Source organism: Psittacula echo, assembly GCF_963264785.1.
Source record: "Psittacula echo genome assembly, chromosome: Z".
Lineage (NCBI taxonomy): Eukaryota > Metazoa > Chordata > Aves > Psittaciformes > Psittacidae > Psittacula > Psittacula echo.
Window position 1 is genome coordinate 82,086,717 of NC_137742.1, and position 13,097 is coordinate 82,099,813.

The 13,097-nt window shown below is 45.4% G+C and overlaps 1 protein-coding gene across 1 annotated transcript in view; it reads right to left on the minus strand.

The window, feature by feature from the left end:
• The window catches only part of ELL2 (elongation factor for RNA polymerase II 2), a gene marked incomplete at both ends in the record, with an annotated part of 32,155 nt that extends 23,791 nt beyond the window's left edge, over positions 1 to 8,364 (minus strand). Inside the window, 2 exons of the mRNA XM_080638350.1 lie at positions 1,164 to 1,211; positions 8,236 to 8,364. Of these exons, the coding sequence (XP_080494476.1) occupies positions 1,164 to 1,211; positions 8,236 to 8,364 (177 nt within the window). The remainder of the gene's footprint in view (positions 1 to 1,163; positions 1,212 to 8,235) is intronic.
• Positions 8,365 to 13,097: the final 4,733 nt, after the last annotated feature.

Here is a 13,097-nt window from a genome sequence, read left to right on the forward strand (position 1 = left end):
CAGATAAAGCATACTGGTAATTTTTCCTTCACTTGCAGAACATCATGCTAACAGATAGATTAATTATTTCTACTCTTGAGAGCTTATTTTGAATTCATCTCCTGCTCCATCCATTGCAGCCCTCAGGCACCTGCTGCCACAAACAGCAGGTCAGGAAGCTGATCAGTGGAGCCGGACAATCCATTTCACTTCCCAGCCAAATTAACAAGTACAACACAACTTTCCTCTTGATGGCTGCACAAATTCAGATGGATCTGTGCTCCCATCCACTCTCTCCTGGTACTGCTATTTTGGCTGACTCTCTTAACTAAGATGATTATCCACTCTAGCAAAGAAATTCTTTTACTAGTATAAATATTTGCCAGTATAGTTTAAATTGCAAATAATCTACAATGAGAAAGGATCTTCTTACAACTGCAATGTTAAGAGACTTTTGTCTGCAGAAGTAGCTTTGCTATAGACACGATTCTCCCAACATCTGAGTATACTTCAGCCAGACTGAGCTGGACTAGGGCTGTAGTTCACACCTGCGGGCAGTCTTTAAAAATGAGTCTTTGACCATCCCTTAAAATTCAAATATTAAACCCAGAATCTTAAATCATTCTACTTGGAAAGCAGTCTGTATTTAATTTTACCTTCAGCCTTAGTTCTCCAATTTGCATCACTGCAAAACTGACTGTTTAACAGGACCTATGGCCTTTAGGAGGCCCCATTTCCTCATGTTTTCCTTCAACTTTTCAACAGGCTTGAAATACTGCTTTATTAGAGTTTCAGGACAGGGTCAGAAACAATCAGTAGTCTGTGGTATACAAACCCCTACCCCTCAGCACTGCCATCCTGCTTTACACCTTGAAACCAACCACTGAAAGTCCATTTTAAAATATTAAATTTGCATTGCTTAGTTGATGACTTACAAGGTATTCCCATTGCTTTCAAATTTAGGCTAAAAAGTGAGAAAAGCAAGATAAAAAAAAAAAAGTGTATCTAAAGCATGATTCTTTTTCACTTTCAACTACACTGAATTAATAATTACTAAGTAAATATACAATGAAAAACATCTGGCACTAAGCAGATTTTACAAACGTAGATTACTTAAAAAAAGTAGAAGTGGTTAATCTACACTGCATCTATTTTCCAATATAATAAGAGTACAAAATACTTACCCCTTGAGATCCTTGAAACTGAATTGAAGGCTGAGAAGAAACACGATCCTACAAGAGGAAAAATAAGTAGAATATAAGTAAACGGACAAACCTCCACACTCCAGCAGAGGGTTCTTTGCAGAGAGAGAAGGTGGATGTGCCCACAGCAGACTCCTCGTGCTCCTACCATGATGCAGACCCCAGTGGCCAGGGCTTCAGCAGTAGCCGCAGGCTTCTCACAGCATGCAGGGCTTCCTCCATTTGGTGCTGAGGAGCACAAGAGCTGATACTTATCATCATCAGGGTACCATGGGGAGTCCCAGAAAATGCTGTACAATGGTATCTGCTGGCACTGAAGGGAAAACCAATCTCTTCTCTGCCTGAAGTACCACTAATGTGGGAGTCCAAAATTATGTGCCTTCCCACTCTCAAACCCTGCCCTACCGTCCCAGTTGCTTATGGACTGAGATGACTTCATTTCGGAAGAGACTATTCAATGACACATTTTCACATGTACTTGAGTTCTAGGTATCAGCTTAGATTACGTGATGAACACAACCAACCTGTCTACTCAAAAGGTCTTGATAACAACAGCTTTCCTTGTCAGGACAACACATAGGGCCCTGTCACTTCCCACTGTCACAGATTACCTGTTCTTTGCCCAGCTCCCCAGGTGTGGACCAGTAACACGAAGGAGCACTTGCAACACTAGAAACCAAGCATCCTACCACCTCCCAGCAGTGCAGTCAGCCTGGCTGTCCTCAGGAAGACAAGGAGTAGCCTCTTCTCCCTCGCACTCTTAACTTGCTAATTAACCTTAATGAGCATGTGTCTCAAAGTCAAAAATCAAACTGGCTCCCAAAAAATCCTGAGCTCCCTCAAACAATCCTCACTTCTTCAGTACCTATCTGCCAAGCGAAATACACAACATGGCCAAAAATAATAAAAGACACTTGCACCTTGTCATTATGATGTCTCTCAGCCTGCACATGATCTGTGAGGATGGAAGAGTTCTTTACTACTGCTGTGCTGACACCACTGTCTGTGAAGATGTGCAAATGTTACAGGAAAAACAAAAAAAATCAAGGAGCTTGCTAGTTGGAAACGTCTTTTCTCTGTCACAAGCTGGCTTCTGGTCAGGTCTGCTCCTCGACACAGTCCAAACAGCAACACCACCAGTGCCAGCAGAAGCCCGCTGATAAGAATATCCCATTCTAGCAGCAATGCTGACTTTGCTCAACACTACTGAATCCTGGAATTATGCTGCTGGACACAAAACCATGGTCAGCTATGCTAACAAGCTCAATTTGCTATGCTTTGTCCACAGCACGTTACAGGGAGTTTGCCAGCCCACTGCAAACACTTAACCTAAACAACTTGCACCAAAGGATGAAATCCTAATGAATAAAGACTTTATTCCAGCAAAAGGAAGTGTTTATGGATTTGGAATTTAGGTGCCATTCAGAGGCATTCAGGATTGGGAAATCGAGTTAGATGCAATCCCTGTCCTCTCTTCCCTCCAGCCACAGATTCCTCCTCCTTCACTTGCACTTCTCTCACCCTTTTGCAATAAAATCTGCCTCACTCACCCAACAGGAAACTCCCCACACTGATCTTGGCAGTGAGCTGGTGCTGCTTAATATGGCTGCCAGAGAGTGGTGTAATGTAGGACCAAGCCAAGTCTCAACACTGCCTAAGAGCATCACCTACTGCCACAAAACCCTGGACAGGGGCTCAGGCAGAAGTAATACCACTGGAGAGCTGGAGTTCCCATATGAATTGGCAGTAGGGTCTTCAGAAATGACTATGCTTGTTTTTCCACAATTGGAGGCTTATATATTATCTCAAGATATGCAGCCACCAACAGTAAGTACAACCTTACACACTGAAATGGCTTGCTGAAAATTTGTCTGCCCCACAAACCTTCCAACTTACAGGCAGAAAGTTTTAGAAATGAGATGAGTTTGAGACTACTTATGTACCTGTGTGCTTAGCCAGTACATTCAAGTAAGCTAATTTTAAAAATCAGTGTTACACAAAGTCTGGCTAACAGCTGTGAATCCTAACCCTTATCTGACATTTTCCAGAATGAAGTTTAACCTATGAAGGCAATTCACAAAACACCGAGCCAGACAGGCAATGCAACGATAGCATAGGACCACGCAGCAGGCATCACCAAAGTAGTGACTCACAGAATTTGACACAAACTGGGTTTTGAGCTGGAGCGACTGTGCTGGTGTAATCAGCCACCTCTCCTGCTTCGGTGAGAAAAAATGCCATTAAAAATATCTGAATTTAGCAGGGCATCAAGCAGAAAGGTCCCACCTACGTGCTGAGAGATGGCCTGGAGCAGCAGGCTGCTGTGGCAGGGAGAAGGGCAGACAAACCTTCTGTCACCTCTGTATCTGACAAGCTGACAACCACCACAAGTTGTGGACCTGAGGAGGTGGATCTCAGGTTTTAGCAGAGATGCAGGAAGTGCTACTCCAAACCCCCACTTCCTCTGCTCCCAAGATCACCCAGGTTTTCTACGTTTCTTTTCTCACAGCAAAGAGTATGAAGTTTTGGAGAAGCCAGAGACCAGAATTCCTACCACTTTTCCATGCTCATTCCCTTCATACTTCCTTACCATCCGCCCTCGTTAGGTGTTTTAGAGGGTGCAACCCTCATTAGCCCTGTACTGCATCCATTTATACACTTGCTGTCCACCAATTAGTTGAGTCCCTGTTCAGACCTTCTGATACGGCCCACTCCCAGTCTTCTATGACAGCAAGGTGCGCAAGTCCACCACTCAACAGGTGAACAGACCCACTTGCTTTACTTTTTTCTGCCAGCTCCACCAGCCACCCTCTCACTCCAGTACTGAAGACGTGGGCAGTATCAGTTTTTACCATCACCTCACCTACAATTCCCCAAGCCACAGTACCATATCCTTCATACCTCAGCCTTCATGGTCTCTCCTGCTACAGCTGAAGAGAGCAAGCTGAGGACAGCTGTCTTTCCTTGCGTCCCTCACAAACTAGGATTGTACAGGGGACTCAAAACGTGGGTTGGCAGAGCACAAAAGAGCTTTGCAGAGCACCAAAGTGACTCTCTCCATCACCCTTACGTAATTGCTCTTTATTCAGATAAGGAGTAAGTTCTCCTACACAGGTCCGCTTAAAAATATTAGCTAGAGGTGCAACAGTCAGGTCTTACATCTCCCCTTAATTTGGGGGCCAAAAACTCAAGAGCTGCTCCAGGTCCACTGTTTTGCTTAAGCCTCTGTGCAAGCACATGGCACACTGCAATTAACTCAGATATTTATGCGGCAACACTCCCGTACATGAAGCTACCTACTTACTGTTTTTCAGGCATGGTGACTCAGAGTGAGCAGAAGATGCCTTTGTATCAGCACATTAAAGATTGTGAGGTATTATAAAATTCTTCATGTGCTTTGATAATTTTTAAAGAGCTATGTATTATGCAGGACAAGGCCAGAAGAAGATACCGGAACTCTCTGGGAATGCCATCCTAAGGATTTCCCCACTCTCCCTCATCCTCCTGTAAGATGCTTCTCTTCCCTTTCAGGGCTTACAGCCAATCAGTGAGCCAAAAAATGTTATTAGCCAATTCAGAGCATCCCATGTATCAACACAGTATTATAGAGGTCTCGCAAGGAGAACTAAAAAGCATTTGGATGGAAAGACTATCTGTACTGACAAAATCCATTAAATTACTACAGAGAATAGCACCGCTTCCATGGCGGATCCCTCCTTATGTACACACTCCAGCGAGTGCATCCATCACATCATGCTTCCCATTGGCTGCAAAGACAGAGGTACCAAAGCAACCAGCCAAGCTGCATTTACCGAAGTTCTGATAGCCAACTCTGACTTCCCAACGTGTAACACATCAAAAAAAAAACAAACCATGCTCTGGGGTGGCAGAGCCATTTCAACACATGGATAAGGAGATGCAACAGGAACTTAGCCTCCTTTGGTGTTTCCATTCTGATTTTCTGAGTTTTGGAGTTAGTGTTTTGTTGGTAGTTTTATTTTTTTGCTTTGTGGCTTTTTTTTTTTTTTTTTTTAATACGCACTGCCTTCTGCACAGTACTCAGTAAGCAGGAAAACCCAAAACATTGAAAAGACCTTAGCAGCACTTCACAAAAAACAGTTCATTTATCCTATTCACCATAAGCAGGCTTATATATCATTTTACAAGCAGTAAGAGATAACAATCTGCATTACCTGGTAGTTCTGGGTGTCAGATGTGAAAAACCAAAGTTAAGATTTTCACTGAGACTCTCTGGCACTCAATATGCTTACCTGTAGCTCCTGGTTCCCTTCACTGCACCCATGACCAGCACACAGCAGTGGCAGTCTACACAAGGGATCCTGCCAAAGGGAGCACTCAACCACCAAAACCAGACTGACAGCACTGGAATAACATAAGCAGAAGCAGCATGCAGATGCAGAGCAGAATGGGCCTCCCTGGCACATCTCCATCTGCTCACCCCATCTCCTGGATCCACAGTACTGATGTTGCAGCTCTGGGCCCAGACAGGATCACCCCTGAAAGAGGGAAAGGGTGGTGTGCTGGCTAGAAGATGGGACTGCCCTTCCTAAGGAAGCTGACAAGTAGAACTACTTGGCTGAACTGGAAAATAAAGCTGTATTCTTGTTGCATAGCCATCAACTGCTTAACAGACCACAGTGCCTGAAAGAGTTAAGTCTGGCTCCTTTTTTTACCCATCCCCTCCAGCACTTACCCATTCCCAAGGTGGGCAGGGAAGGCCTTGCTTTTAGCGCAGGACAGCGGACATCCTGCCTGCAGGACACAGACACTGCACCAGGGCAAGCCATCCCACACTTCTCCCCCTTCTCTCCAGAGGAGTGGCTGCAGCTGCAACTCTACCTTTCAGGGCAACACAGAGAACTTAACCAAACTAAAGCCAAAGTATTGCTCCCTACTACACAGAATACAAAAAGATTAGCCATGCTTTAAATTAATACTGCCACAGATGATGCGCAAGGATCTTAAAGCATGCTGCTCAATACAGTCAAAGGAAGTCTAGGCAAGAATGCTCTCCATCCCCTGAATCCAGTCAGCCTCAGGCCACAATGATGGAGTGCATAAAGCAAGTACAGCATCAGAATTTCTTCTCATCTACAGAAAGCTGCAGAGATCAGGCCTGCCCAAGAGATACAACCTCTATTCTGTATTTGTAAAGAAGGAGGTGAAGCTACTGTTTTTAATGTAAGAATTCAGAAGTCTTTCAAACTTTCTTTAACTGTCATGCCAACTAAGAGAATCCTCAGCAGCGGTAACAAGGAGTGAGTGCTTCATTGTTTATGTATACTGTTTAAATGTGAACATTAAGCAATTAAGTATGCAGAGATTGATTACTAGCTGCCCAGATTCTACAGGTGATGGTGATAAGCAGGTCATGGGAGAGTTATCCCAATTTCTCCCCTCTACAACTTTTTGTGATATTATTACCAGCATTACACAAATAAGATCTTCCAGCCCAGGACAGAGCCAGCAGTAGAGCTGTCTGCTACCTTCCACATCTTCCCTTTATCACATTCCTCAGTTTTCAGCAAGACTGATTTTTACCCTTCATTGCAAACTTTCCAGTTACACAGTCAGAAATGAAATGGGCCAGCAATACAGCTGAGCATTAAGCTAGAAAGAAGGAAGGTACCACCAGCTACAGACCATCAATCCTGTCCTCCTCTCGCACCAAGCAGATGTGTGAGCTAGCAGATCACAACTGGACCTATTTAAAATTGAGACGGAGAGAGTTTCTTCTCCCTCCTTGATTCTTCCGCCTGATATGGATATTCTTGTCAAATACTAATAAAACAAACCACAAAGCATCTGCAACAAGACAACTCTGATATCACTTCCCGGGTAGTGTCATAGAAGGATTTTCTGCCAGTGCAAAAGTCAGAAATTAGTGACTTGGATAAATAGTTTTAAAGATGACTCTTCCTAAACCCAGAAATTCTGGAAGGTAAAATAACAAAGCTCTAAGTTTTTGTGCTCCATTATTATTCCACCTGCCACATTCTTCCACATGGCACATTCAAACTCCAGCGTGAGTAGGTTAGGAAAAGCAGATCTGGCAGGAAGAATGGAGAGACCCATTTACAGTTCGGGAGAAGAAAAAAAATAGTGGAATAGGGGAAAACATCTGTTATTTTCTTGATCAGAATGACCACAAATAGCTTGTTAACTGGTTTGCAATTTCCAAATAACTGGGCATTGCATTATGCTTTTTTCATGGAAAATCACATTTAACTGGGAAATTCATCCTGGTTTAGATAAAGAAAAAAAAAAAAAAAGAAGAACACAGGTAAATAATTTTGTTTTAATAAATCAGAAATAAACATCTTCCAAACTTATTTATCTACCTGCCGTGAGGAAAGCAGGTTTTTTTTCTTTTACAGTCAGTGTGCTCGAACATACAAAATCGCCCGGTGTCAAACCGCGACACCTATAACGTGTACGAGACCCCCTGCGATTCACCTCTCCCCATCACAGCGCCTAAACACCCGAGGAGAGGAGCTCAGCGCCAGTCGCCAGGGACATGCATCGCCTTCTCCGGACCACGGAACGCGCCCGTCCTCAATTAAAAGCTTTCGGTGAGCGGGGGGCACGCCGGCACCAAGGAAAGCGGCGGCGACTGCAACTACCAGGTACCTGAGTCACTTTTGGACGCGGAGCGGGCTTCGAGCTCCCGGCAGCCCAATAGAGGTGCGAGCAACCTGCTGTGACAGCGCAGCGGCCCTTATACCAAGGACCGCACGACGATGGAGTCCTTAGTTTTGCCCGGGAGACGCGGCAGAGTGGGGCTGGAAGTTCGTCAAGTGCCACGGAAAGTGCAACAACCGCTGCCTTACACCGAGCGCCTTGGACCCGTTCCCAGGGCGCTGCGTCCCGGAGAGCCCACGGAGCAGGAGCGGGGACCGAGCCAGCGCTACCCAGAGAAGGGGGCACAACACCTTCCCACCCGCCACAGCGGGTCCTGCGGGAGGGACCCCACGGGACAGGGGATGCACGCCTCTCTCCGTGGTGCGAACCCGCCGAGCACACACCCCCTCACCTTGCCGCTCTGGTACTCCTCCAGCGCTCGCATCATGGATTCGGTCATTCTGATGGGCAGCACGGAGATATTGGGTGCCCTCTGCTCCTGGGACATGGTGTACTTCATCCCTTCCCGCAGCCCCGCCATCTTTAAGTAGCCCCTCAACTGCTTCTGCCGCTGCCACTGCCGCCGCCCTCACTGACCATGCCGGCGTACCTGACCGTTTGCGCGCAGCCGCGTACCGCGCACTAGCCCGGCAGGGCGGGGCCTCCTTATAAAGGCTAGGGAAGGGGCGGGCGCGTGGCGTCACTGAGGGGAGGTTCCACGGCGGAATTGGGTTCGGTGGAGGTGGTGGTCGTGGTGCTGGCGGTTTTTTCCACCGGGTGGCGGCGGAGGGATTGCGATCGGCTCTGGCGTGAGGTGTGAGGACTCGGCCCGGTGCTTGAGGGCGCATTAGCGCCCTTCACGCCGGGTCTTGAGATGGAGGACAGAAACCCTGGGGCAAGCTAACCTGGCCTTGGGAATGTCAGCCGGTTCTGGGCCACTGACTACAAGGAGGCCATTGAGATGCTGGAGTGGGTCCGGAGAAGAGCAATGAAGATGGGGAAGGGCCTGGAGCACAAGTGTGATGAGGAACATCTGAGAGAACTGGGGGGTTTAGTCTGGAGAAGAGAAGGCTCAGAGGGGCCTTATCGCTCTCTACAACTACCTGAATGAAAGTTGTAGTGAGGTGGGAGTCTGTTTCTTCTCCCAAGTAACAAGTTCAGGGGGAAATGGCCTCAAGCTGTGCCACGGGAGATTTAGATTGGAAAGGAAAGATTTTTCTCTGAAAGGGTGTTCAGGCATTGGAACAGGCTGCCCAGGGCAGTAGTGGAGTCGCCATCCCTTCAAGTGTTCACAAACTCTGTAGACAAGGGTCTTCATGACATGGTTTAGTAGTGGCCTTGGCAGTGCTGGGGTAATGGAGGGACTTGATCTTAACGCTCTTTTCCAACCTGGTCAATTCTATGGTTCTATGAAACATCACGAAACTGCCCCCCTCGGAGGCTGCTGGCTTCACCCACTGCACCACTATTGCTAATTACTGTTTTGTTTTGGAAATAGTGAGTGCACTATGCATTTTGAAGCAGTTTTATAGTGTGGATCGAGTCTTTCAGTAGGAAACTGCCCCGTTTTATTGTCTTATAGGAAAAGGAGCAGTTTAATATCACTGCACACATGTACCCTTCTAGTGTAGGCCAGACATAACTTAGAATGATAGCACAGAATCAACCAAATTGAAAAGAACTTTAAGATCATGAAGTCCAACCATTCCCCAGCACTGCCAAGGCTACCACTAAACCATGTCACTAAGGGCCTTGGCTACACGGTTTGTGAACACTTCACGGACCATGTGTCCCTGGGCTTGGAACAGGCTTTGGAACAGGCTGAGCAGCCTGTTCCAATACCTGATCAAAGGTATGTGGTCATTCATCTATTTAACAAAATTCGTCTGAGATTTCCTCCTTTCCCACCTCACAGTTTCCTAAAAAGAGGCAAGCCAGCAGCATCCAAAAGCTCCCATGTTCTCTGTAGGAGGAGCTGGCATGAAACAGTGGTTGCTTTAGCCCTTGACCACAATTACAGTCCTGCTGACTGTGGGTTGCCATTTAATCTTACATGCATGGAAAGAATAGGCAGTTTAAAATAGTTTTACTTTCATTTTCCCGTTATCCCATCTTCTCTACCATCCATTTCAGTCAGCTAGCATCAAAAAACCCATGTACAGTCTTCACAGAGTTGGCATTTAAAAGCAAACTATTTAAAATGTGTTCACTATTATCTTCCAAAGCACATTTTTCGTGTCACAAATTAAACTCCTGTCTTTACCTTTAAGACCACATCCGTATCTGCCCTGCTCTGGTCTCCTCGCTGGCATGCTCAGATTATAATTTACTGTTTAGGTTTTCATCTCTACCAGTTTTGGTTTTTTCCTCCAGTAATAGTTGCTCTTTCTTTTATACTGCCTTAGACCAAATTATGTTTCTGATATAGAATCATAGAATTGTTAGGGTTGGAAAGGACCTTAAGATCATCTAGTTCCAACCCCCCTGCCATGGGCAGGGACACCTCACACTAAACCATGCCACCCAAGGCTCTGTTCAACCTGGACCTGAACACCACCAGGGTTGGAGCATTCCCAACTTCCTTGGGCAACCCATTCCAGTGCCTCACCACCCTAACAGTAAAGAACTTCCTCTTTATATCCAATCTAAACTTCCCCTCTTTAAATTTTAACCTGTTACCCGTTGTCCTATCACTACAGTCCCTAATGAACAGTCCGTCCCCAGCTTCCCTATAGCCCTCCTTCAGATACTGGAAGGCTGCTATGAGGTCTCCACGCAGCCTTCTCTTCTCCAGGCTGAACAGCCCCAACTTTCTCAGCCTGTCTTCATATGGGAAGTGCTCCAGTCCCCTGATCATCCTCGTGGCCCTCCTCTGGACTTGTTCCAACAGTTCCATGTCCTTTTTATGTTGAGGACACCAGAACTGCACCCAATACTCCAAGTGAGGTCTCACGAGAGCAGACGGGCAGGATCACCTCCTTTGACCTGCTGGTCACGCTCCTTTTGATGCAGCCCAGGATACGGTTGGCTTTCTGGGCTGCGAGCGCACACTGAAGCCGGCTCATGTTCATTTTCTCATCGACCAACACCCCCAAGTCCTTCTCTGCAGGCCTGCTCTGAATCTCTTCTCTACCCAACCTGTAGCTGTGCCTGGGATTGCTCTGACTCAGATGTAGGACCTTGCACTTGGCATGGTTAAACTTCATAAGTTTATCATCAAGCATCAGCCCACCTTACAAGCATGTCAAGGTCCCTATGGATGACATCACTTCCCTCCAACGTATCAACTGTACCACACAGCTTAGTGTCATTGGCAAACTTGCTGAGGACGCACTCAATCCCACTGTCCATGTCACCAACAAAGATGTTGAACATGACTAGTCCCAACACCGATCCCTGAGGAACACCACTCGTTACTGGTATCCAGCCGGACATTGAGCCATTGACCACAACTCTTTGCGTGTGGCCATCCAGCCAGTTCTTTATCCACCGAGTGGTCTACCCATCAAATTGATGTCTCTCCAATTTAGAGACAAGGATGTCATTCAGGACAGTGTCAAACGCTTTGCACAGGTCCAGGTAGATGACGTCAACTGCTCTACCCCTGTCCATTAGTTCCGTAGCCCCATCAGAGAAGGCCACCAAATTGGTCAGGTAGGATTTCCCCTTAGTGAAGCCGTGCTGGCTGTCACCAAGCACTTTTTTATTTTTCATGCGCCTATATATATATGCACACATCCTCATTTATGCATGCATATATATATATGTACACATAGATACATATTCATATGCACCCTCATATGACTCCCTTTCTTCAGGTAACTTCTTGATATATACCTGTTTAGCTTCACTTTTTTGGCCATGCTAAGCAAAAATAATTAAAAAAAAAAGAAAAAGGAGGCTTGTGGTAACAGTCCCTTGACAATATATATGCATAATTCTATCCATACTGTGTCATGTTTTATTTAGAGATGGTTTAAGCAAGACCTATAAATGTTATACCTATACGTGTGCCTATGCAGTGTTCTGTTGCAATCAAGATTGCCTGTTTCTTTGCAAGACTGGTTCTCTGGAATGTGAATCTTTCTTAACATGAGTACTTTCTTACATAAGTAACATCTTGGGGACCATTAGGGTATGGACAGCAGACATTAATGACTTCTTCAAGGTACCTTAATGTGTAGGTCTTGGAGTTTTCACCAGGTCATAAGATATGCAACAAGTGGTAATGCAAAATATGTACAAAAATAAAGAGAAGAAAGTAGAAGGAAAAATGTTTGTGTGAGGTCTTTGAAGACAGTTGATGGTTTTAGTAACCCTGTGCATTTATCTTCCATGTTCTCTGTTGCCTTCGCACATTCTACCATTGCTGAGCCCTTTAGAGAGTTTTTTGGTCTTTGCTTTCATTTGCTTATCTTGGGACTGTGTGATGTGTATCGTAATTTCTTCTGTATTTTCAGGTATCAGATGCATGACAAGCTGAGTGTGCTCCTGATTTTGGGACTTTGCCACCCCTTTCCCCTCCAGTAAGTTTGCAGACAGGTCATCACAGGAAGAAGGTGGCAAAGCCTCTCCTCCACCAGCAGTCCTAGGAAAAGCAGGGACAACCTCATCTGAGAGACACATAGCCAGGAGCTGTAGTAAAACAAGCCAAAGGTTTATAGTGGAAAAATAAACACCTTCAGCAATGGCAAAAGCACAGCCTAATTTTTGCTCAGTTCACCGGCTTGCAGATTGTCTCTCTGCTGGTAGTTTTCCTTTGTGAGAACATGCAGAATGTAAATAATGTTTTGTGGGAAATGAAACATTTCTGGTCATTCACTTAATTTAGGAACTGGTCCAGTTCCTGTTATTATCAGGATCATGGTGGACAAGGATGCAATATGAGACTCACGAAAAAACCCAGTAGATGGCTTGCCAGGTTGATGGCAATACCACAGCTCTGTGGTTTTTCAAAGCACATTCATAGGCCCTCTCCCTGCAGGCAGCCCCAGAAGAAAACCTGGCATGCATCCCACTGTATGCTTTAATTAAAGGTGTGATTGCATGCTGAGCTACTTAAACTGGTGCAGCTTTGTAAGTAGTAGGTTTAGGCTAATTGACACAAGTCTCTTTCACACTAAATTGTTTAAACTTATCTTGCAAAACTAAGTTAAGAACTTAGTTAGCTGGTTTAGTGGCAAGTGATAAGTGAAATAATTGCTTCATGAGCACAGATAGGTGTGGAAGAAGTCTTTTTGTTTTGTGTTTGTTTTTTATTCTTCAATTGTTTAA